Below are 24,303 nucleotides of genomic sequence, written 5' to 3'. Positions count from 1 at the left end.
AAGCTAAAAGGAAGCTCGCTCTTGACAGACTGAAGATAATGTACATTGATTTGCGAGGCGTGTGCAGCCGAGCGGCCGCCGCTGCCGTCGCCGCCGCCACCGCCGCCGCCGCTGCTCTCTGCCTGACGCGTCCTCATGATGGACTTCTTTTTCTTCACCCCTCCCTCCCTCACCTGAGAGCTGCGGAATATGGGCGGCGTAGACAGATGTTGCTTTACGCCCGGCGCGCACCTTCAGACCGTTGAGGGAGGCAGCCGGGTGTCGTCAGCCCTATTCATCAACACGCTCCAGCAGCAGATTTCTCGGTAATAGAGTAGCTTTTGGCAGCTCCAGCCTATTACTTGTAATTGCCTTCTGTCACCCTTGATTGGGCTAATTGTTTTCGCTGCTCACTTCGCTTTTGTTTTTCTCCCCACCGCGGAGGAGGAGTAGGAGGAAGAGGAGGAGGAGATAAGGGGAGTGAAGGGGAAAAAAAGAAGAAGATTTGCATGTCATGCCTTTGCTTTCTCTGCCTGTTTGTGTTTTTGGAATCTCGCTCCATCGCAACCTTGGCTAGTCAGTTTCTATTGAACATGACAGGAGTGGAAATTTCCACAAGATTGAAACTGTGAAAATGTCACTGTGTGTGTGTGTGTGTGTGTGTGTGTGTGTGTGTGTGTGTGTGTGTGTGTGTGTGTGTGTGTGTGTGTGTGTGTGTGTGTGCACGGACCAAACTGCTTTTTGCCCCCTGAGTCTAAGAAGAGAACTGCTTTTTTAATATAACGTTCTCTTTTTCTTTTACTTACGCATACACACACACACACACACACACACACACACACACACACACACAACGAAGTCCCCCCCCCCCTTTTTAATGGCCTTTGGTTGAAATCTTGGATTTTCAGCAGATTCCTCTGAAGACAGAAAATTTTTGTCACCATTATGAGAAGTAATTGCCACAACATGTTTAAATGGGAATGCTGGAGATTTACTAGTGCACGAGCACACACACACACACACACACACACACACACACACACACACACATAATTTCTTTGCCTTTTCAACATCGACTCATAACCAAAAGGAAGAAGTTGAAGGAAAGAAAATGTGCGTGCGTGTGGTACATGCGTTCTCAGGCTCGAGAAACCGTCAAATCAATGAACCACCGTATTCAAAAAGCAGGAAATCCTTCTTTTCTGTCCTTATCCTTCTTTCTTCGGCATCGATCACTCGGCGCATCAACTGTTCAAAACAAGCGCACGCCAATGCGATGGCAGCGTCGCCGTCGTCTGGATTGCGGTTTTCATCGACGCGCTCGACTTAGTGAAAATTGACCCCCACCCCGGCTGCTGCGCGCCGCACAAAAGACATCAATAATGGAGGAATGAGCCGCGGCCGCGGGGCCGTGTTATCCGGATGGACGGATGGGAGAAAGAGCAGGAAGAAAAATCCAATGGAAGGACGAGTGGGTTGGAGGGCGACCCCCGCGGAAGTCGGCCGTGGGCTTATTAACGGGAGCGTGAAGGACAAGGGAGGAGCCACAGAGACAAGTTAACGGGAAAGAGATGGAAAATGGGTTTTTATGAGAGAAGGAAGGAAGGAAGGAAGAAGCGGCGGGAGCCTGGCTGAGAAGTGCTCTCCACTCCATTCAGCAGCGACGTTTGGCTCCAGTCAATGACATTTTGGTTACATTTGCTGGAGCACTTCTTGGGATCGGAGCCCTTCTGAAAGGATCACTCAGATGGAGTGAGTCACTCTGTGCTTAACAGAGGTGCTTTTATTCCAAGAAGCACAGGTGTCTGTACTCTGGGCCCAGCAACTCACAGGCAAGGAATTAAAAGAAGTGAGGGGGGCTGGGGGGGGGGGCAAAGATTGCCAAGCAACACAAAATAAGCTCATGAAAACACCCGGCGGAGGATTTGTGGTTGTTTTAGTGTGAGAGATGTGAAATGTGCTGAAACTTCAAGGTTTAGGAATATAAATGTGCTCCAACCCAGCGATAATGTGACGAGAAAAGGCGACTCTAATAATAAACTTCCTCTCAGTCGTCACACAGAAACAGTTAAATGTCCTTTTTTTTTCTTTCCTCAATGCAAAAATACTGAGACTCTCTGACTGCTGTTCCTCCCCCTGCAGGTGAGCATAGGCTGTCCGGAGAAGATGGAGCCCATCACCAAGGTGTCCCACATCCCGGCCAGCCGCTGGGCTCTGTCCTGCAGCCTGTGTCGAGAACACACGGGGACCTGCATACAGGTACGGAGGACCAGCGCCGCATGCCAAGTGTCAAACAATAGCGATGAGGGGTGCATGCACTTCTCGCCAGGGTCAAAATCACTGTTGCCTGAGAAGTGCACGCACCCCTCATTGCTATTTTGTGACACTTTATGGGGAAAAGCTGCTTATTTATTTATTTATTTATTTATTTCTACCATAAACTCGCCGCAGGTCTGTCTCAACATCAAAACAGACACATGTACAACAATGTAATCCGCATGTGCGGGTCATATTTGAAACATCAAAGCCATCGACATCAAATCGCCCTCAGAAATGTTTCGTAACGGACCAACAGATAAGACAACATCATATCCAGTGGTTGTCCCTTCCGTCTGCAGAGCTGCAGCGGTGCCTGCTCTGTGGCCAAGTGCACGCAGTTCTCTGCAGGCGTGCACGACTCTGCAGCTCTCTAAACGCTGCTGAGTGCACAAACTGAAGCCGCACCGACGCACTTTCCAGCTATTAGCCTGCAGGCCGGCCAGCGTTAAAAGTGGCCTGAAAGGTGGAATTGATCCCTGAAGGCCAGCGTCCGTGTGCAGCTTTATTCAGCCTGCGCTGATTGTAGCCGTAAATAGTCTTTGCCTAATAATTCTTTGCCGCGTCTCCTCTCTTTATTCTCCCTCCACTTCCAACTGTAATAACTCTAATTGCAAGTGTGAAATCGGGCCGCAAAATATTTGTGTTTAATGGCTTGTTTTAATTGCCGAGCTATCTGAGCGTAATAAGGCTGTTAATTGTCGCTCTATTAAATGAAGATACAAGCGAGAGGCCAGTCAGGCTCGTCGCACACTCACCTTCAGCAGATCAAGTGTGCGTGTGGATGAATACTGCAGCTCGGCTCAATGAAGGAATTGTGCTTTTACCTCTCGGCTGCTTTGTGTCGCCTACTGGCTCTGAAAGACGAAAATGTGCCGCCTCTCTACTCTTTCATGCCGCTGTGTTACTTTAGAGCCCAAATTCAGAACCTCCTCGAAAGTCGTCGTGTGCAAACGCCACCTCTAAATTGTCTGGGAGGCGCCGGGCAGATGTGTGTGGGAAGCACACTGAGCTCCACACAGCACAGCGGGACCTTCAGACGCTCTCCGCAGTGACGTTGCGCCACTCATTGTTTTAGGAAATTGTTAAAAAGTAAGTGAACATCGTGAGGCAGGCAGGGGCTGTTTTAATGGAAAACCTTCTGGACTCCTTCTGCCTTGCAGTTGTGTGTGATTTAAAAGAGGTGTTTCTGTAAAATCACTCGGTCTTGCAGCAGTAGTGTTTGGCGTGGGCTGATTTTTCTCCCTTTTTAATTGGGCTCAAAAGAGAAGAAAAGCTTGCAAACTTCTGCAAAGACGCCTACTGCTGACTGAAGTGAGTTTTATCATCATTATTATCATCATTGTCCCTTGAATTTTCAAATTAAGCAGGTTGATGAAATCAGGACTGTAATGGGATAAAAGAGTATAAACAAATCAGGGTTTCATGTGCAGATAGTTGGAAATAACTTACTGTTGCAAGGAAACACCTTTGAAGGTAAACTCAACCCCCGCTTTAGTCAAAGTGTGCTCCAACACTCCAAATCAGCTCTATGTGATGTCATAAGGGGCACTAATACATCTCCTTAATGCATCTTAATTGTGATTCGGCCACACCGGAGTCGCTGACAGGGGTTTGGACACAGGACCGTTTAATTATCGCCATGAATCAAACACAGAATGTGGACGATGTTCAGCGTCTTTCTGCTCAGCATAAATAAAAGTGGGAGTTCAGAGGGAATGAGTGGAGCTGGCCTCCCAGATGGTGCAGTCGGCAGGATCGCTCCACTTGTTTTTTGCCACCGCGCTCATAAACAACGCGGGAGATCAGCGGAAAGGAAGAAGTGTATCGCAGCCGACCTGCACACACACACAAACACACACACACACACACACACACACACACACACTTTTGCAAATATACCGACACACAAGAACACACAGGCGTGCGCTCGCAGTGCATCACATCACACCATGCCTGGAGGTGCTCAGTGGGAGGCTGCCGCTTAGTGTGTGACCTGTAAGCGATAGCGCTGTGGAGATACACACACACACACACACACACACACACACACACACACACACACACACACACACACTTCAAACTCTACAGAAACAATTTGTTTTGACTTGGCTCGTCTTTCCGCTTTGCTGGACTCCAAGTGGTCTCTCAAAGTGCCTCCCACACCTTCACACTGATCATTGTGACGGAGGCCAGCAGCAGTTTTTAACAGGCATTTGTGTCAAAGTGGGGGTGCGTTAATCAGGTCGCTGCGAGAGATTCCTGCATATTTTAGTCGCTTTTATGGAGCAGTGATTTATACACTGATGTCTGCTGCTATTAGAGGTGTGCGATAGTGAAGACTCTGGTATAGATCTCATACCGAGTAAATACAGGGCTACCATGAACGATATCAACACCAATATTGTTTACCTAAAATGTCAAAATCAATGCAAATCATTTTTCCTCTATAGTTAGTTAATTATAATCATCATCAAACAATTTAACAGTATGAAAATACTAAAACAATTCCACTGTTTACTACACACAGTTGTTTAAGAAAAAAGTCACATGTCCAAAATAACAAGAAAAGCAAAAATGTAAAAAAAAAAATATAAACCTACAATGCAAGAAAAACTAGCTTCTATTACACACCGATATTTGTGAAAAATAAAGTCAGGTTGTAGGTCGTCCACGACCAGTGAGTGGAGTGGAGGGGGGCGTCGCTGTTTACGTAGACAGACTTGGAGAGAATCTTTGAGGAAGTTGGAGTTGGAGAAAAGTGCAACAAAAGTATCGATCTTATCACGCAAGTATTGGTCCGATACCAATACTCACCTTGGTATCGCTATTTAGATGGATATTACCAGCCCTTTCTGCTGTTCCAATCATAGTGTTTGCTGCTCTTAGGACGACAATGAGGGAACTGAATGTGTTTTGTGTGTGTGTCTCTTAAACTGGTGTGTTTCTCCCTCCCTCAGTGCTCCATGCCCTCCTGCATTGTGGCCTTTCACGTAACCTGCGCCTTCGACCACGGCCTGGAGATGAGGACCATCCTGGCCGAGAACGACGAGGTGCGCTTTAAGTCCTTCTGCCTGGAGCACAGCAGCAGTACCGGCATGAGCGGCAGCGTGAGCAACGGCATCCACGCCGCTGCTGCCGCCGCCGCCGCCAACGGGGCCCACGGCGCAGCCAGGCCCGACTCGGCCGCCGCCCGGGAGGGCTCGGAGCTGCGGCCGGACCTGGGGCTCCGGCCTAATGGTAACGGCAGCGGCGACGGGGAGCAGAGGTCTGCGATGTTCCCTCTGTCGGTGTCGGCCTCGGAGAGGGCCGAGCGGGACCAGCTGGAGAGGGAGAAGGTGAGCCAAAGGAAGCAGAAGCTCCAGGAGCTGGAGGACGAGTTCTACCGCCTGGTGGAGCCCAGAGAGGTGGCCGAGAACCTGGCCCTGCCCACCGTGCAGGTACTGCAGGCCAGGAGCACACACACACACACACACACACACACACACACACACACGTCTCATTGTCAACTTTAAAATAACCTTCTCCTGCAGACAGCAGTGACTCAGGCATAAATAAAGCATGAGTGTAAAAAGGAAAAAGGAAAAAGCTTGGAATCAGGTTGACACGTGGGGCGAAAATGGCTCCTTGATGGAAAACAGGTTGAAATATAGAAGCACTCAAGTTGCTCCTGAGTGCTCGCAGCCAAACAGGGATGCAAATATGGACGTGGCGACCCTCAACTGATTTGGGTTTCTTCCCCGCTGCGAAAAAGAAAGCACACACGACATCATGACAGTGCAGCGACGATGGAAAACGTTGTCTTTGGTTTTTCCTGCACCTGATTTATTTTCACCGTTTGCCAGCCGGCCACAGTTAATTATCCATCAGGACGAACAGTCTGGCTGACATCATTGATTGAGTTTAATTGGAGGTCGTGGGGATGCAGTTAAAATGTCTCAAAGGTCGGGAGTCTTGTGAATTAGGGGTTTCAGAATTTTGCCAATGATTTGCGGCCGTCAGCTTTTCAAACGCTGCCAGAAATACGAATCCTTCCCGCTGGTTAACATCCCCGCTAGTTTTGTTCTCACTTGTATTTTCAATCGTTCCTCCAGTGGCTTGTTCTCACACAATTGATTATAACGAAGCACATTTTCACAGCTGCCACACACGTAGCCCTGTGTTTGCTACCTCCACTTCAAATCTGATGCCTTGCTGGCCCTTCCGCATGTTTGGAAGGAGACAAAGAAAACAAGAGGGTGGAGACAAAATCTGGCTTGACTGCAGGTGCGGTCACTGACCATGTTGCCCTTTGTGATGTCACAAATGGCTGTTTAGCGCATGCACTCTCTGAAAAGGTAAAGCGTGTCAAAGAGCAATGACAGACACTTTCTCATTTCCCAGTTCACTGAGTCGTGTGTTATTGTTGAAAAATTGTAAAGTGAATTTGTCTGATATGGGACCTTTAATAAAAAGGGTACATCAGTCGAACTGCGACCTGTCGGTCTAAAGGCTCTCTTTTTTTTCTTATCAGGTGGACTTTTTATACCAGTTCTGGAAGCTGAAGAGAAAGGCCAACTTCAATCAACCCCTGGTGACCTTAAAGAGGGACGAGGTGGACAACCTGGCCCAGCAGGAGCAGGACGTCCTCTACCGGCGTCTCAAACTCTTCACACACCTCCGACAAGACCTGGAGAGGGTGAGTGTGTGTGTGTGTGTGTGTGTGTGTGTGTGTGTGTGTGTGTGTGTGTGTGTGTGTGTGTGTGCGTGTGTGTGTGTGTGTGAGAGAGAGAGACTGTTTCTGCAGCCACTGACACGATCCAGCCGGCGTGGCCGATGTCAGAGGGCTAATTAACGTGACTTAGAGAGTTAATTAAAAAGATCAGTGGCAGTATCGAGTGAAGTTGATCTCGCCTTCATCAATATTAATGAATGGACAAACGAACAGCCTGAAGGGTGAACGAATAAAGAACCACTTGTGTGATTTAAAGGAGTGACCAGGGCCCCAGTGTCAAAACTCCATCCACCTTCCACAATTCTTGTCTTCCTTTCTCTTTCTCTTTCTCCTTCTCTCCTTATGATGTCGGACTTTAATCTTTGAAAGTAAAAGTCCTTTTCACACGTGACAGAAGGCGGAGCTCCAGTGTCTCTGGCTCTTGCCTTCTCCAGTTTCAAAAGAGAGACGGACTTGAAATTCAGTCTCACACAGACTGGGACAGACTTTTTCTGTAATCACTTTTTCAGACGTCTTCTCATAAATAGTTTATGAGAAGTATTTATTTTAGGTTTTCTTGCAAGCATCCAAGTCCTGCAACTCCATAACTCCAAACCGCCACTGGATCATGTTGCTGTGACATCCAAAGCCAACAAACTGCTGGAATGGTTGGTTTTTAGACTTCTTACTGTCCATAGAAACATCAACATCAAAATAAAACGGTGAAATACTACATTTATCCATCTTGACCCGATATAAAACCCTGCAGCTTTTCTGACACATCATTACCGCCTGTTCTAATGGACCTACTGGTTTACATAGTTTGTGTGGAAAATTAGCAAATAAATATAGTCTTTATCTCAAACAGCCTTCTGCATCCAAACCATTGGTAAATTCATTTTACCTCACTGTCTCGCTGGTGTCTCCTAAAACAGAACAATCTCAGTTTAAAATTAAAAACTCTATTATCCTGCCGCCTGTTGTTATTGGAGGCGACCACGTCTGCATATAACAGTGTACTGGACGGTGACACTTTGAACTGACCAGAGAAGAACAGCAAGTCATGATGGTTGTGGTGATGGTTGGTGGTGTTAGTGGTGGTGGATGTGACTCCTCTTCCATGGTGAGAGCAGCTCTGCTGAGGGTCTGAGGGTCAGATCAAAAACCGCCTGGTGGTTCCCTGAACATGTCCGGAATGTCGGCCGTAGGAATTCCAGGACAGTCGATTTTCTAGTCTCTTCTTCCATTTGTGTGGCATTTCACCCCTGTGGCCCGAGTGGCGGTCAGCTGGATGAAGCCTCCAGATGTTGGGAACGTCGTCCTTTTGTGTTGGGATTATTTTTTTGGTGTGTGTTGTTGATTTTGGTGTTTCGGTGTTTATGCTTGTCATAATAACATTAGAAGGTGAAGGATTTTCTTTGGGGCCGGGGTTGTGCCACTGTTTTGACTGGAGATATAAATATGAGAAGCTGTTTAAATGTTTTCTGCTGACAACCTGAAGAGTTCCAGTGAGTAAGTGAGCATTACGCCGTACTTCCCCGTGTCTTTGGCTCGCACTCGGCAGCCCACCTCAAACCGCCGTGTGAATTTTCGTCCTCGGCTGCAGGGATTCGCCCGACAACTCTCTCCGACCCCTGAATCGGTTTAACGGACAAATATCAGCTGCAAGATGTGAAGGGGGGAGGAAAATGTGTTGCGCTTTGAAACCGTGATGACTCCCAGTTCTGATTTGTTTCCTTTCAGCAGGCTGTGAAATCTATCAATCAACTTTTATTTAGAAAGTGCTGAATCATAGCCAGTGGTGTCTCGGATTGCTTTGCGCAATCAAAGAGAAAACCAACTGATCCCTCCAGAGCAGCATGAAGCCACAGTGGCCAGGAAAAACTCCTCAGTATGAAGTAACCCTGAGCAGACCCCGACTCTGGAGGGCAGTGGTCTGCTTTGACTGGTTAGGGTGAATAGGAGAAAAAATGAAGTTGCAAAGTTTCAGAAATATTGCTTTTATTTTATGAAATACTGTCATGGAAGCCCAGCTGCAGAGATAGAAGTAGTCATCGTGGCAGACAGGCCATAGTGAGTCACAGTGGTATCATCCAAGTATTTACAAGGCTGTTATGATATAGATATTTATCTACAATTATAAATAGTCACATGTATATGAGTATTATTGTATCTATATACATATATATATTGTCAGGCCGGGACTTGAGGCAGGACTCAGAGGATTAACGGAAAACAAGTACATTTATTTCACACAAGCAATTGTCCGCAGATCAGAGAGATCAAATAAAACAGGCTATAAGAATCCTATTCTCACTGACAACAAAATCAAAATCACTCGCATGGAGGAAAAAGGACTGACTAACTAACAAAAGTTCTATTCTAATGACAAAACAAAAATAAATCACTCACAAGGAGGAAAAAGACTAACTAGTAAACAAAATCCTATTCTAATAACAAAACTTAGCATTTAACAAAAAAGCACTCGATCTCGAGGAACAACCGTCTTACTGTGGACTCTTAAGGCAAAGGCTGTGGCTGTGACCGGGTTCAGGGCTGGACGTGACGGACGAAGACACTCTGGCACAAGACAAGGGGAACGCAGACTATTTGAACACACAAAAGGTAACAAGGCACAGCTGGAAACAATGGGTAATTGGGTCAGACGAACAGGTGGAACATGAGGAGAGGTTGTGATCTGAAACGAGAGGAAGTTGTCAAAATAAAACAGGAAATGACGAGACAAAACCCCAAGACGAGACAAAACCTCACCACGGTGTGACATATATGAATTTGAAATAGACTTGTGTATACTGTGGATGACTGTTATGGTTGTTAAAGAGCTGGTTAAACTTCTCTCCCCTTTCGTTTGTTCACCCTGCAAACTTGATGCAAAGCCGTCTAGTTCAGTTGCTTCAATTCGACTCACACCAGTAGAACCTGTTGGCTGTCAGACTGGATCAAGTCGATCACTCTTTGCTAACCAGCTGAAACTCAAACGCACTAAACAACAGATAATTGTTGGAATTGCTCTTCACCGGACCCCACAAAGCCTCACACTTCCAAAGGCTTGAAGTTTCTGCAATTTGTCACGAAAACAGCTCTTTAAATTGTGTGACATATAAATAAAAGGTCTTCCCCAATTATCCTGATTGTTGGATTTGGTTTCCCACGGAGCTCGGGGAGGCGGGCGGGGGTTGGGTTGGTCGCACCCCAAGCCAGGATCGATGCCTCTTGCTCCGCCTCTCGGCGGTTTGCAGTGTTGCGGCTGATTCCTGCGTTTGTTCTGCGCTGGCCTGCTGTAACTGGAGACACACCACAGTGGTCTCCGTTTTGCCTCTTATTGATCGCAGCAGGCCTCCTGGTCTGTGAGCTCCGTAACTCCTCTTCCCTCCGGACTGTCCGGTTATTGATGCTTCTTTTCTTTATACATATAAAGGACTGTACTTCGTAACTTAAGCCCTGCCGTGCTCTTCAGCTGACTGAAAAAAACAGTTAAACATTGATTTGGCTCCTGCCGTGGTACCAAACATGGGTTTACCTTACTATGTTTGGATTCAAGTCTTACAAGTTTCTCGCCATGAACAAGCGGTGCCGCGCTCAGCTGCCCAACACTGGGAATGATGATAAAACTGTCGGTGGCGTTTCCGATAAATCAGCCTCCTTTTAAACGGCTCTCGGGGGTCTGACACAGAGATAGAGTGAGACGGGATTGATTGGATTCACTGCAGGCAGGTGTCCTGCGAGGAGGATCGATCCGAGACCGGTCCCGTTGCTGGCCAAACGAGGGTTGGCAGCTTCCCGATGCGCGAGCTCTCGCCTGCCTCGGCCGTCTCCTTCGCTTCTCGCGCTCCTCTGTTCTGCTTTCTCCACATTCCTGTTTTCTGAACAGAGACGCCAGTTTGACCCCCGGAGAGACTAAAACGGACTTGCTGAACTGGGTTTGTTTGGTGGCTAGACAGAGGGTGTGAATGAAAAAATGAGTCTGCAATACCGTTTTTTGAATCAGGTTTCTCTGAATCAGGTTTAAATCAGGTTTCACTAAGACATGTGTCACCAGGACAAACAAGCTGCACCCACGGCAACTAGAATACACAATATTGAATGACACAATACAAGAGCTCAGTTTCAGACATAAACAAACAGAACGGATGTCACGGGCTGAGTGAGGAACTAATGTTGTTTCCCTTTTGAACAGTCTTTTATTTTGTGGGGAAATCTGCTGACAGTTCAGCAGAGAGGAAGAAGAAGAAGGCGCCGCCACACACACATTCAGTCTTACAGGCTAATTGAACCGGTGCATGTGTTTCCCTCTGTACTTTGGGCTCTGGCATTGCAACAGCAGAGCTACAAAATGCAGCTGCAAACACCAAATCCTCAGAGTGCGGTGCCTGTTTGGGAATCTCGGGTGTTAAAACAAACACAGCAGCTGTTAGAATGAGTTTTGTCAGGAGGAGGCGGAGGCAGCCATCTTGTTATTGTCTATGAAGTCAAAAAAATGAAAGAAAGAAAACCTGGTGAATGATTCTGTCCTTGCTGCTGCTGCTGCTGCTGCTGCTGAGTGTGTGTCAGTGTGTGCGCCCGTGTTGGTGATGGTGGTGGAGGTGGTGAAAGAATCAGGGGAGGTGGATTAGCCCTCCTCTTCCCCCTCCTCCTCCTCCTCACCCACTCTCCCTCTCCTCCTCCTCTCCATCTTTGAAGTCCTGCCAATGGAACGAATTGCGCTGCGCTGTCCCTAATGCACCGGTGAGCCTCCTCCATTTCTGTGTTTGCACTCCTGAGTGTGACTCCAGCGCTGCTTCCCTTTCGCCCACATCGCTCATCCACTCAGTTGGCAACCCACAGAGCAGAGTGCAGCCGGGAGATTGGATAGTTAAGGGCTGGATTCTTCTTCCTTTTGAGTCTTTTTTTGAGTCTGTTTTTTTTTTTTTTTGCCAGCTGTCTGTTGTAAGCCCTCCAGGAGCCACCCAGCTCTGTCTTTCAGGGATGAGTTAACAGGTCTTGTCATTTGTCGTATGGTCAAGCGACAGTCAAGTCAAGTGTTATTCTCCTGCGTGAAAGATTAATGACTTTTTTTTTATCAGGGAGTTGAGCCGTTCCGTCCTCGATTCCATCAGCATGATGATGAAATCACAGCGCCATCCAGCTGGTCCGAGATCAGATCAGTGTCTGTGAGGTGTGAGGCATGGAAAAATGTTGTAAGAGGCAAAGCATGTTATCAGAGCGAGGCTGGACCGTTTCCTCCCCGGCGTGCCTTGTGATTGGCGGGCTGAACTTGCAAGAGCACGAGAGCCGTCAGTTTTTTACTCCTTCAGTTCTCAGTCAGAGTTGAAATAACCATCAGGAATAAAAAATTCCACCAAGTTCGGTGTCAGACGATTGAGTTTTCAGTCTCCTCCATTAATGGAAGTCAATCAACACTGGTAGTAATATCAAACAACGAATGAGCAAAAGATGGACATAGTGTATTTATTCAGTCTTTGACCAGCTGCTTGTTGTTCTCGATCCGGTTCAGCTCTTCGCTAAAACTGAGTTCATCCGGCTGAAATTTAGGTGAATGGAGGCCTGGAAGCTGAGGCTGGCGGTGCTGGATGGAGGAAGTGTGAAGATTTGAGGCATGCGGGGTGAGAATTTGGAGGCTGCTGCAGTGCCAGAGAGCAGAGCAGAGAGTGGGAGGGGAGGGGCAAGGTTCGACCGTTGAGCCCCAGACAGATGGACTGGTGGTGTATTTGTTCGGGATCGACGCTAATGTGACTGGCGGCTCTCACCCAAGACGTGCGACAGGTGGCGATCCGGCCCCCCGACAGGAAAGCAGCTGTGGCAGAACATTCTTGACTGGAGTGGAACAGTTATTGTTGGTTCCTTTTCCTTCCCGTCAGGGTGCGAGCAGTGCAGCCAGGGTTGGCAGCGCCGGCGTCCGCTGGCACGGCGCCACTCTACTGCTCCCTGCCCTTTTGCTCGCTCTCCCCTCTCACAGTGAAGCCTTGGTAGCGCTATTTGGCAACCGTGGGTCAGCGGCTCCACGCCCAGCAGGCCCCTCACAGCAGAAACAAGAAAAGTACACTTACGAAACAGTCCGTTTAGGAGGTGGGGGGAGGCCCTCGTTAACGGACGTGGTTGTAGAGAGAAGAGAAGAGAAATGTGGCGGGGAGCTGAAGCTGAAGGGGGAGGAAGCATGAAGGCCGAGGCCGGAGAAGGTCGTTTAAAGTCGAGTGTCTTGCTGTAGTTTTAGGGTCGTGGGCTCTCGAGTTGGTTTCCCCTCAGGTTTGTTTGGACGGAGCAGCACCGCTGAGCATCAGCATCTGTCGTGCGAAACCCTGAGCCGAAGCAGAGGGGTGGGAGGAAACCCCCTCGCCCGGACGGTGTTTTTTGGCAGCGCGTTGCACTTTCATAACGTTTTGTTTCCTTCTCCGCAAAAACCGCCCCTCCGCGCTCAAATCGCTGCAGAGTGTGGAGGAAGAGTCGGTGACAGGCGAGGACCAAGGGGGGAAAATGTGTCTGGAGAGGCAAACCGCAGTTTCCCCGTGCTGTTAAAACATCATCTTGAAACCCGAACCAGCCTTTGAGCGGCCGTGCAAAGAAGTCGAGGTTGTTCTGCCGATTCAGCAATTATGCAAAATACCAGCAGCATTTGTGAATCACCTCAGGGTGCACTAATAGGGTGGACAGTCACCTGAAAAGTCTCAACTTCATTTCAGGCCATGTGCACGAGAAGACGGTATTTTCTGATCCGCACAAAAAGTTTCAAATCAACAACGTTGCTGCCAAACGTGGTGTCTTGACGGAACCACTGAAAGCGACTGTGATTGACTATGTGATGCTGTGAGGTCAGTCCCCAAAACTGGAGAAGACCTGGAGAGTGCACATGAACCTGTACGGCAGGGCTATGACATCATCATTTTCCCTCTAATCTGCTTTTAGACAAAACCAGGTTCCCACTCTGGAACCCGGTTTCAAAAAAGTTCGGTTTCAGCCTCTGAAAACACAGCTTTGTAAAGACAGAAAGCTGAATTTCACCATGAAATAGAAGTCTGACTTCACGTGAACATGGCGTGAGGGTCTGGAGGAGCTGCGGTCGACGGGCATCCACCCTGGACGAGTCAGCAGTCTGTCAGGCAGAGAGACATAAAACGAGCATCCTCACATCCTCACCTGGAGAGAAGCCGCCCACACTGACACAGGTAGAACATGCAACCTTGGCTCGGAATCGAACCCACAAGCCACGCTGAGCACCACCGCGGAGCCCCGGCTCGTAACTTCCAGGATATTTCATCTTTGACGTGGATCTGGAGAGCGAAGTCTGCGGCCCTGCAGGCGATGAGCGACGCCTCGCTAAACTCTGCTGCAGATCCGTCCGTCTTTCACCGCCGGCTTCTTGTGGCGTCATCACTCCATTGCTTCCCTTCGACAGCGCCCCCCGCCCTTTAACTCTCCCCTCCCCACCACTCTCGTCTCCCCCCTCTCATCTGGCGTGAGACCGCCCCCGTCGTTACGCAACATAAGGAAGGGTCAGTGCGAGGACGGAGCCACACAAGAAATAGTGGCGGGCCAACGCTGGCGCCGTTCCCTCCGGATTACAGGATCTCTCTCTCTCTCTCTCTCTCTCACTCTCTCTCTCTCACTCACACACAAACGTCAGCATTACAGTCAAGCGTACAATGCATAAGCCGCCTCTCGCATGCATGCTGACAACTGCGAGGTTTGCTGGGTACGCCGCGCTGCGCTTGTACCTACATCTCAGACATGACTCCTGAGTGGGGGAGGGGTGGGGGAGGGAACTGGGGGGGGTGGTTGGATGTTCTCAGTGCAGGCCAGACGGGCCGCAGACGTACCCACCCTGTTGGACGGGCTCCAGCCGCTGGCTCTGCTCACTCAGACCTGCTGCAAAGCCCAGACTGGACTCATTACGTCCCATCATTTCCTTCAGGATGAATCCAAAAACCTCCTCCTCCTCCTCCTCCTCCTTCTCCACCTCCTCCTCCAGCTTCTTCTTCTTCTTCTTCTCCTCCTATTCCTCCTCCTCCTTCTTCTTCTTCTTCTTCTTCTTCTTCACCTCCTCCTCCTCCTTCTTCTTCTCCCTGCGGCAAACATCGCCATCAAATTTCGTAAATCAGGAGCCGTTCTGAGTGTTTTACCGACCCACTCCAATTTGCGACTAAATGGGAGAAAAATGGAAAAGCTGACTGGCCCTCGTCCAGAGTGACCGCTCGACTCTGGGGGAAGCAGCTCTGCTTCTCGCTCTGGTCTACCAGCCCAGTGCTGCTGCTGTCGTATTTTTTTCTTTTTCTTCTTTGGCCGGTGTTTGTTCTTGCTGATGGAATCTCCAGAGAGTCTTCCCAGACGTTTAAAAAAACACTTTCGAGAGATGGGGATTTCAAGACACAGTTACTCAGAAAATTATGACTGCTGCCTGTGTACGTGTGTGTGTGTGTGTGTGTGCGTGTGTTTGTGTGTGTGTGTGTGTGTGTGTGTGTGTGTGTGTGTGTGTGTGTGAGCTCATTTGTATGAGATCGACCGCAGCCCGACTCCACAGGGGGATCTATGGGGACTTTTGATATCGTGAGATTTGTTTCACGTTTTAAATCATGCAAATTGGAGCTGAACCTGTCAGGAGAAACGTGGTTTTACTGCTCGCCAGCGTCTCATTTGGCGAAAGCCTCCCCCACCCACCAACGTCTGGACCGAATGCTCAACTTTTGGAGCTTGTTTTCTCTCTCTCTCTCTCTCTCTCGCTCACTCTCTCTCTCTCTCTCTCTCTCTCACCCTCTCTCTCTCTCACTCTCACTCTCGCTCTCTCTCTCTCTCTCTCTCTCTCTCTCTCAAGCTTTTGAAATTAAAAAAGTGTTGTTTTAGGAAAACAACCTTTCAAGTCATGTTGCTTGTGCCAATTGTGAAGGCTTCTTTACATTGATTAATTTGATTTGAGTTCTTGTATATCAGCTTTAGAAATTAGGGGATGTAGATTATTTATTAACACAGATTACAAAGGACATGAAACAAGAGTCTCTTAAGTAAGATCAAAGAGTTTAAAAAGGTTAAAAAAAAAAAAAGAAAAAGCTGTGGTAATTGAGTAGTAGTAGTAGTAGTAGTAGTAGTATCATTAATGCATCCTCAGTCAGAGGTTAGCTTGAATCAACTGAGGGAACATGTGTGTGGTGGGTGGTCCTCTGCTGGTGCTATGCTAACCTGGGGGGGTGTGGTTTGAGTTGGAGCGAGACGCTTTGCAGCTCGCTGGGTTTTGTGATTGACCAGAGGCGTCAAATTAAAAAAATATGTTCTCAAAGTTTTCAGTAACAGTTTAGTAATGTGGTCTGAGGGGCCAACTCTAAGAAATGGAAAGCTGAAGTCAAACTATTGTGATTTTAATCTGATAATTAAGTTGAATTTTCCAAATCTGCAACAATTAAAAATAAGGAAGGGGAAAGAAAGAAGCCTCCAGGAGCCTGCAGCTCCAGTCGCTCTGATAGAAACAGCCTGTTGAGAATCACCGCTCTTTAAAATGCGGCTTGCTGAGCCTGACAGTGCAACGCGGCCCCGCGGCTTCAAAGCTCACCGAGAGCCGCTTCTCTCGGCCCAGGCCGGCCTTTGATGAAATTTTGCCACAAGGTCACAGCACCGTCTTCTTCCCCAGTGCAATGGGAGGAATCACAGCCGCTTCATTATGCCTGCTGCTGCTGCAGAGCTGTTTCGATTCCAGTGGAGAAATTGATCGATCGCTGTTATTATCTGCAAGTTAAAGACACGTTTGGAGCGGTGCATTAGTCAGTCGTGGAGGAAAAATTCACTTTGGGAATTTAAAGGTTTGTTCATTCTGCTCAAACTCAAAACAAACAAAAAAACAATAAAGTTAATAGAAATGAATGGTGTCAGTTCACTCATGGTGTCTGTGGTGGATGGCGGGTTAAAATACAAATACAAGAATAAAAAATTCAAATAAGTGGAATGGAAACCTGGCAGCTTACTGCAAACAATAACCACATAATAACAATATAAGTTTATATTTTTTTCCCTTTACTACGTCCTGTCCTTTTTTTACTTTCATCTTTCTCTTTGTCTCTCTTTCTGGCCTCCTTCAACTTCCCTGCCACTGTCCTCACCTTGATTTATACTTACACGCTTGTTTAGTGATTAATTTTTTCCCTCTCCCTGCCCTGTTTTTTTTTGTTTTTTTTATCTCACTCTGCCAACTCGTCCGCTCCCTCCTTCCTCCTTCCTCTGGGTTTCCTCACCGTCTCCCTGCCACTCTGATATGAGCTCGGCTGGATAAAATAAATATGAGGTGCAGGAGGATGGATAAATATTTATAGCCGCTTCTGCCGTATAATTCTGCAGCGTCTGTGTGTGTCTCTCTGTGTGTCTCTGTGTGTCTGCGTACATGCTTGTAAGGGTGTATTTCATATGTTCTTAAGAGTCCTGGCCGGTGCAGGTGGCCGGACGTCTGCGCTGATAAATATTTCACGGGAAGTTAAACTTTAAATGCGGAGCTCTTTGATAAGGCAATAGAAGCAGCATGACAGTCTAAACACACATGCACACAGACACACACACACACAGACACACACACACACACACACACACACACACACACCTCTAGGGACTGTGAGTGTATTCAGGCTCTTTAGGTAAATGCATGTGACACCACCGTGCAGACACACACGTGATACCGGTATCATGTTATGCAGCCATCAGGCTTTGTCGGGCCAACAGCAACAGGCATGAAATCGGAGCACTTGCTAACTTGCTAGCATGTTCCCCTGACACACACACACACACACACACGTCCACAGGCTGAGCAATACATGCATGTACTTGACATGTATTGCATGTGCTTGTACTGCTGGCATGCTCCTGCCTATTTTGCCAGGTTGCCAGTTCGAGCTACGTCTCCTGCAACGCACGCTCGCTCCCACTGGCTCGCTGCGTTAATAAATAATGACAACGATAAAAGGAGGTTGGTGGGAGCGCAGCCTCGACCCCACTACACTCCCCCAGTTGACCCGGGCCTTTAATATTTCACCGTGGGGTCTCTCGGACCGCTCAGAGCCGACAGACTGCGCACAGCTCAACCGTAAAACCTCGTTATGCACGACCCGTCGGCAGACGCCGCCGCCCTCCAAGGTCCGATTTAATATCACCCCTCGGGAGGCTGTTGAAGCACTCACCTCTGCCGGCACTTTATATAACTCCTTAAAAAATTGTGGAGATTAAGAGATCCAGAGCTTCATCCCTGAAGCCTTTACGGCCAGTATGTTAGGACGAGTTTATCCCGTCCACATGAGAGAACTCGGCAAGATAAATCTGACCGTAAATGCACTGAAACTACCACCAGCGTGTACGAGGTTGCAGTAAACATTGGCGGCTGCTGAGGAAGATCACTCCCAGGACAGTGGTGGTTGGGTGGATCGTTGCATGTTGCACCCGGGATTCCTGTTGCATGTGGAGTGGTTCGGCTCGGACTGCCGGTTTACACTGGTTCACACAGGTTCACACCGGTTTACACTGGTTCTCACCGGTTAACACTGGTTAACACTGGTTCACACTGGTTCTCACCGGTTAACACTGGTTCACACCGGTTTACACTGGTTTACACTGGTTCTCACCGGTTAACACTGGTTCACACTGGTTCTCACCGGTTAACACTAGTTCACACCGGTTCACACTGGTTCACACTGGTTCACACCAGTTTACACTGGCTTACACTGGTTCTCACCGGTCCACACCGGTTCACACCGGTTTACACTGGTTCTCACCGGTTAACACTGGTTCACACCGGTGTACACTGGTTCTCACCGGTTAACACTGGTTCACACTGGTTCACACTGGTTTACACTGGTTCACACCGGTTCACACTGGTTCACACTGGTTCACACCGGTTCACACTGGTTCATACTGGTTCACACCATTTTACACCATTTTACACCGGTTCACACAGATTTACACTGGTTCTCACCGCTTCACACCAGTTCACACTGGTTCATGTCGGTTCACACCGGTTCACACTGGTTCTCAGCGGTTCACACCGGTTTACACTGGTTCTCACCGGTTCACACCGGTGCACACTGTTGCACACCGGGATCAACGACATTGTGATGTGACATCAGGCTCTTTTCTGGGGATTTTCTGGCCTTCAGTTCATTTTCAAAAAAAGATTGAAAGTCCATGACTTAAACATCTGCACTGGAAAGATTATATTTTGAACTGCTACCATTTACCATACAGATTTCATTTTTTTTTTTTTATTGTGGTCAGCCGCATGCAGTAGAAAAATTGACGCGCTGCCATATTAGAATCCCAGCATCCAGTTATTATAATGCATCAATTGTTCACACTGGACTTGTTTGTAGTGGCAGTTGTCACGTGATGACAGGAGAAGTTCAAGCTCACACCCGCACACTACTCAAGTACATCCGTGGTGACTTGGACAAATGCGGTGTGGGACGTTGCAGCATAAATATTAAAGAATGGACGTAGCATTAAGCCATAAATACCGGTGACGACATCACGGTGGATTCAGCTGTGTTTCCAGCAGTTTCGGTGGGCACTTTTATAGGCTGCGGTGTAAATCAGCCGCTGACCAGGCTTCTCACTGGACACAGGTGTTTATTTGGTGCACTGTGAAGGTCCTTCAGGCTGGTTTATGGTTTTTGCGTCAAGGTTTTTTTCAATGTTTCTTACAGTATGTGGTTTTCTGTAGACTGATTAGAATCATAGTGTGCAGCAGAGCAGATTTTTAAAAATCTTTATAGACGAGTCTGGTTTTTAGTCAGTCCAAAGGCACGGCTGCATGAAATAGAACTTGCGGTTTTTCTGTGGCCTAGTTTAGCTGCTTCTGAATCCCTCCCAGTAGCTCTGCGTCCTCGTTTATGTGTTTTAATGCAGATGAAAGCGTCCCAGACAGTCTGATAATGGCCCTCAGTGACTCAGCAATAGCTGATGTAAAACTAATTACCGCGAGAGTGAAGGAGAGGGGGAGGGACACACACACACACTCTCTCACACACACACACACACACACACTCACACGCACACACCTCAAACAAACTGAATTTAGTTCTCTCCCCTCTCGGCGGGTCTGAGGATCTGCATCTCCAAGGTGTTGTTGCCTTTCTGCAAAACAATTTCACCACTTTGGTCTTGCTGCCTAGTTTTACTTTCTAAAAGAGTGACAACACAAGTTTGTTTTTGGCCTTGTTTTTTGTTTGGAGCAGATTAATTTTATTGTTTTGACACAGCAAGCATTTGACTTTCAAATTTTGTATTGCGGCTGTTAGATGATTTACGACTGGATTTATGTTGGACCTAATGGCATTTTAGGCTTGACATTAAATACTGGGAACTTAGATTGACCGTTCCCACCAGTCTATGAGATATACACTGCAATGATGACCCTAACTCAGATCAATAGATCAATAGATAGATAGATGGATAGATAGACATGGTAAGTTTGTCTCTTTTTCCAAGTCCTAAAGGCAACTATAAAAAAGTTTCGAGCCCGAGTTATCTTCTTTTTGTGCCAAAATTGCGTCATGGATGCGCATGCATATTAACGTACATTGAAACCTGCAATTTCGCAAACGTTTATCGCACAGTCTGCCAACATCAAACTTGATGTCTCAACCAAAGTTTCTGAGGATCCCTGTCGCACAGTGTGGCTTGCAAATGACTGCAAAAATCCTGCTGTCTGTGGGAGCCTTTGGTGTCCAACAGCGTCAATGAGACGTCCATCCAATACTGGATCCTGCTCACAGCTCCACTTACAAAGTGATTGTGAGTAAAAGGTGCCAATGGAAGATGACTTTATTTAAATGCTGCGCTACTTCCTGGGGGATTCCTTCCAAAACTGACAAGGGGAACCAGAGATTTCCAAAAGCTGAGATCAGTCTCTCTCTCCTCTCCTCACTCACTCTCTCTCTCTCTCTACCTCTCTCTCTCTCTCGCTCTCTCTCTCTCTTTTTTTAATCCTGTCAGGGCTTAAGCAGCGCTGCATGCAAAAGCAGACGATCCACGCTGTCTGGCTTCATTGTCAAGTGAGATTTTTGGAGACAATTTAATCCTCGGCCAAATCCTGTTTTGTTTGCTGACATGAAACGGTTTGTCCAATGAAACCTCAATCCGCCGTCGGAGGCTCGGGAGTAATGAGGTTTTCATAACCCGGGATTTGATCTTTGCATGTTCGACACGGTGCGGTGCCTGCACTGTCTCTTGGTTCTCATTAAACTCCACCTCTCTCTGTCATCACGTTGTTCCAGGAAGCTGAAACTGTAGCTCAGTTATTTAGTCGTCGAAGCTGTTTGAAGTAAAATTGAATTAAATTTTTCCTCATTGAGGGAGATCTGGAAGGTGCACGTGAGGAAATACGGCTCGTGTTGGAGAGCGACGGTGCTGCAGATCCCCGATGAGCCTGGCTGCAGCATCACCATTAGCAGTGGCTAATAGATCATGTAGTGTGTGTGTGTGTGTGTGTGTGTGCGAGCCTGATTGCAACGTGTGTTTTGTGCATCTTGACGGCTGTGTGTGTGTGTGTGTGTGTGTGTGTGTGTGTGTGTGTGTGTGTGTGTGTGTGTGTGTGTGTGTGTGTGTGCATGAGTGCACGCTGCATAAATTGGGAAGCGTCTCACAGAGCTCCAGTCTTCCTCCTCCAGCTGCTGCAGCACTACTCCTCCTCCGTCTGCCTGTCTGACCCACTTTCTGCCATCTCCCCCCCTCCCATCGTCAACTTCCTCGGCCATGCCTCACTCACTCACTCCCTCCTTCCCTCCCTCCCTTCATCCATCTTTCTCTTCTACCTCCTAAATTGATTTTGTGACATTCCCGTTATCCTTCCCGATTGTCGTCGTGCCCCGTCGGCGCTCCTCATCTCCTCCGTCTCTCGTGTTTCTCTTCATAAGGCTGATTTACAGATTTCATGAGATGATTCAGTCACAAAATGCCTCAAAGTGCCCAATACAAGCTCGAGTCCCGTCTCGGATTTTGGGCTGCGTGGCATTTTAATATTGGCTGCCTGGATGTTCCATTAGATTTCTCTACTGTTTGGATCTCCTTTTAAAATGGACCCTTATCTCATTCTTCTGCTACTCCATTTTGACCTGCGACAACATACACTTTACACTTGAATCTTTCTCTACATCTCGGCCACCCACCCCAGGGAGGTCAAAAACTCTCCCTCTCTGAACCACTGCAGGGATGCAGTGTCATGTGAGAGGAATATTGCAGTTCCAGTCAGTGCCACTGAAGAAAAACTTGAAATTGGGTCAATTGTACCTTCACATGGTGAAAATCCAGTTTAACTTGCGCTCCTTGAAAAACTTCTATGAATTTTTAAAAACAGTTTTGAGTTCTGACTGCTAGGTTCTTGTGTGTACACAGGTTAGCTGGTAAACATGGCATTCACAGTTAAGTCACTGTGTCACTGGGTCAGTGCAGGAGCAGATCTTAAAAAAAACAAAAAAACTTTGACCCTGACAGAATGCTGATGCGAGATGTCATCATGCAGGCTCGCCCAGAATTGTATTTAGCACTTTTTATACCTTATGCAGTATTTGTTTTACCTACAAACAGACATACATTTTAATATCTACTTTTTTTAAACCATGAGCTTGCACATTGGGATTAAAATTACAAAAGAGGCTTTGACTGCCAGGTTTTATATATCAGGAGAAGAAGAGAAAAATCAATATCAGAAGAAACATAGAAGTCAATAAGTGTGCGATAGCAACACTCCTTTCAGGACAGCGCAGACTGAAAGCGTAAAGGTGTAACGGTTCCGCCAAAGGAAGGAGGAAAACTATAGTCAAATTTAATATCCCCGCTGCTTTGTGGCTTATTGAATTCTGACATTGTTGCTCTTATCTGGCGGGCAGCTCCTCGCTCCCCTGTGGGATCTATTTTTGGCGATGGCCGACAGCGGAGATAATGCCGAGCCGCGTCATTGGCCACCCCCCCAACTCTGACAGCTTCACTGGGTTAAATAGAGTCGGCCGCTGTTTGAGGGCCCTGCAGACACTTCATCCTCCAGGTGGCCGATAGCATCTGGAGGGCTTCACCACTCGCCGCACAGCAGGAGCTGCTTTTACTTGGGACCAAAAGCATTTATTGCTTTATTTATTTATGTATTTTAGCTGGGATAGGCTCCAGGAAACCTCCGTGACCCTGAGAGAAGGAAGAAGTGGGTATTGACAATGGATGGATGGATGGATGGAAGGATAGATGGATGGTTGCTACGTGACCATCCCTCCCTTCATTCATTCGTGGGAGTTGAGTTGGTTTGACATTCATAAGTTTGTGATCCCTCGTCTGGTGCAGTGGTTCAGCGTGTCTTAAAGTCTTTCACTCGAAAAAAGCAAAACCTGTTGAAACTGGTCTGTTGACGCTATTCAAGCCTTGGCTCTGAATCTCTTGTAGGTTTCCGCAAATCTCTCAAATCCACTCTGGACTGAAATTGGGGGATAAATACCAACTCCCAGCCTTCATCACCAGTATAAAAAAAGCATTAATTTCCATTGACACAATCATTTAAACCTTTCCAAAGTCAGTGAGCGGTGCCTCATGTTCTCTGATACAAACCCTCCTCTGCCCAAACAGGATTTCTTTCAATCAGGCGAGACTCAGTACTCTGACGTTCTGCCTTTAATAGCACGCTCTGATTGTGGACCTCGCCGGGTCGTCTTCGATGACGGACGTGTGGAAAGGAATCGCTGTCTTCGGTTGAAAATCACTCTGAGCTGCTCGGCGACAAATTGACCTCTTCAAACGGAGCCGCAGCCGTCTTCTTGTCGCCTTTAAGTACCGCACTCCAATTTAATTATCCCGGCCGCGATTGTCTCGTTAGTAATTAACCCGAGACGTCCGCCGTGGGGTTCCGGCTGATATTGGGCCAATTAAAGATCAATACTCCTGATCTTAAGCCCCCTCCATCCGTCACGGTGGTGGCGGCAGCGGTGGCGTCCGCCCAGCTGATGAGCAGTCGATGGCGCTCATTTGCAGGCGGTGCGGGTTCGCAGTCGATACAGCGAAGTGGCAGGGGAGGTCGGCTCGATGTGGATGCGAGCTGCGAGTCTGTTGTTATCCGTTTTTCACTTCAGCCGATTGAAAACTCGACCCGCGCCAGGTTTTTTTCTCCTTCTTTTTGAACATCCGTTGACTTTTATTGTCTCCCCCTGTCGCTCCAACTGCCGTCTTCACACCGGTGCTGCCGCACGCATGTCACAGCTCGCTGAAGTCAATACCACAAAATCAATTTCTAGCCACACACACACACACACACTAACTCCCTCACACACACACACACACACACACACACACACACACACACACAC

The 24,303-nt window shown here is 47.8% G+C and overlaps 1 protein-coding gene and 1 long non-coding RNA gene across 5 annotated transcripts in view; one reads left to right on the top strand and one right to left on the bottom strand.

Annotated features, from left to right (window-relative positions):
• The window catches only part of jade2 (jade family PHD finger 2), a 102,045-nt gene that overhangs the window by 59,515 nt on the left and 18,227 nt on the right, over positions 1-24,303 (top strand). For all 4 annotated transcript variants that reach the window (XM_076031906.1, XM_076031907.1, XM_076031905.1 and 1 more), the window contains exons 8-10: positions 2,122-2,238; positions 5,256-5,735; positions 6,809-6,973. In XM_076031906.1, the coding sequence (XP_075888021.1) occupies positions 2,122-2,238; positions 5,256-5,735; positions 6,809-6,973 (762 nt within the window). The remainder of the gene's footprint in view (positions 1-2,121; positions 2,239-5,255; positions 5,736-6,808; positions 6,974-24,303) is intronic.
• LOC142891952 (uncharacterized) lies at positions 11,891-13,329 on the bottom strand. The gene is made up of 2 exons (XR_012927344.1): positions 12,757-13,329; positions 11,891-12,157 (listed from the first exon to the last, which is right to left on the bottom strand). It is a non-coding gene; the product is annotated as an uncharacterized LOC142891952 (long non-coding RNA).

This window comes from Nelusetta ayraudi, unplaced genomic scaffold (assembly GCF_046127955.1).
Source record: "Nelusetta ayraudi isolate G7.1 ecotype Tasmania unplaced genomic scaffold, CSIRO-AGI_Nayr_v1 ptg000033l, whole genome shotgun sequence".
In the NCBI taxonomy this organism is placed as follows: Eukaryota; Metazoa; Chordata; class Actinopteri; order Tetraodontiformes; family Monacanthidae; genus Nelusetta; species Nelusetta ayraudi.
The sequence above is the reverse complement of the archived record's forward strand: the minus strand, read 5'-3'. Positions and strand labels throughout refer to the sequence as shown.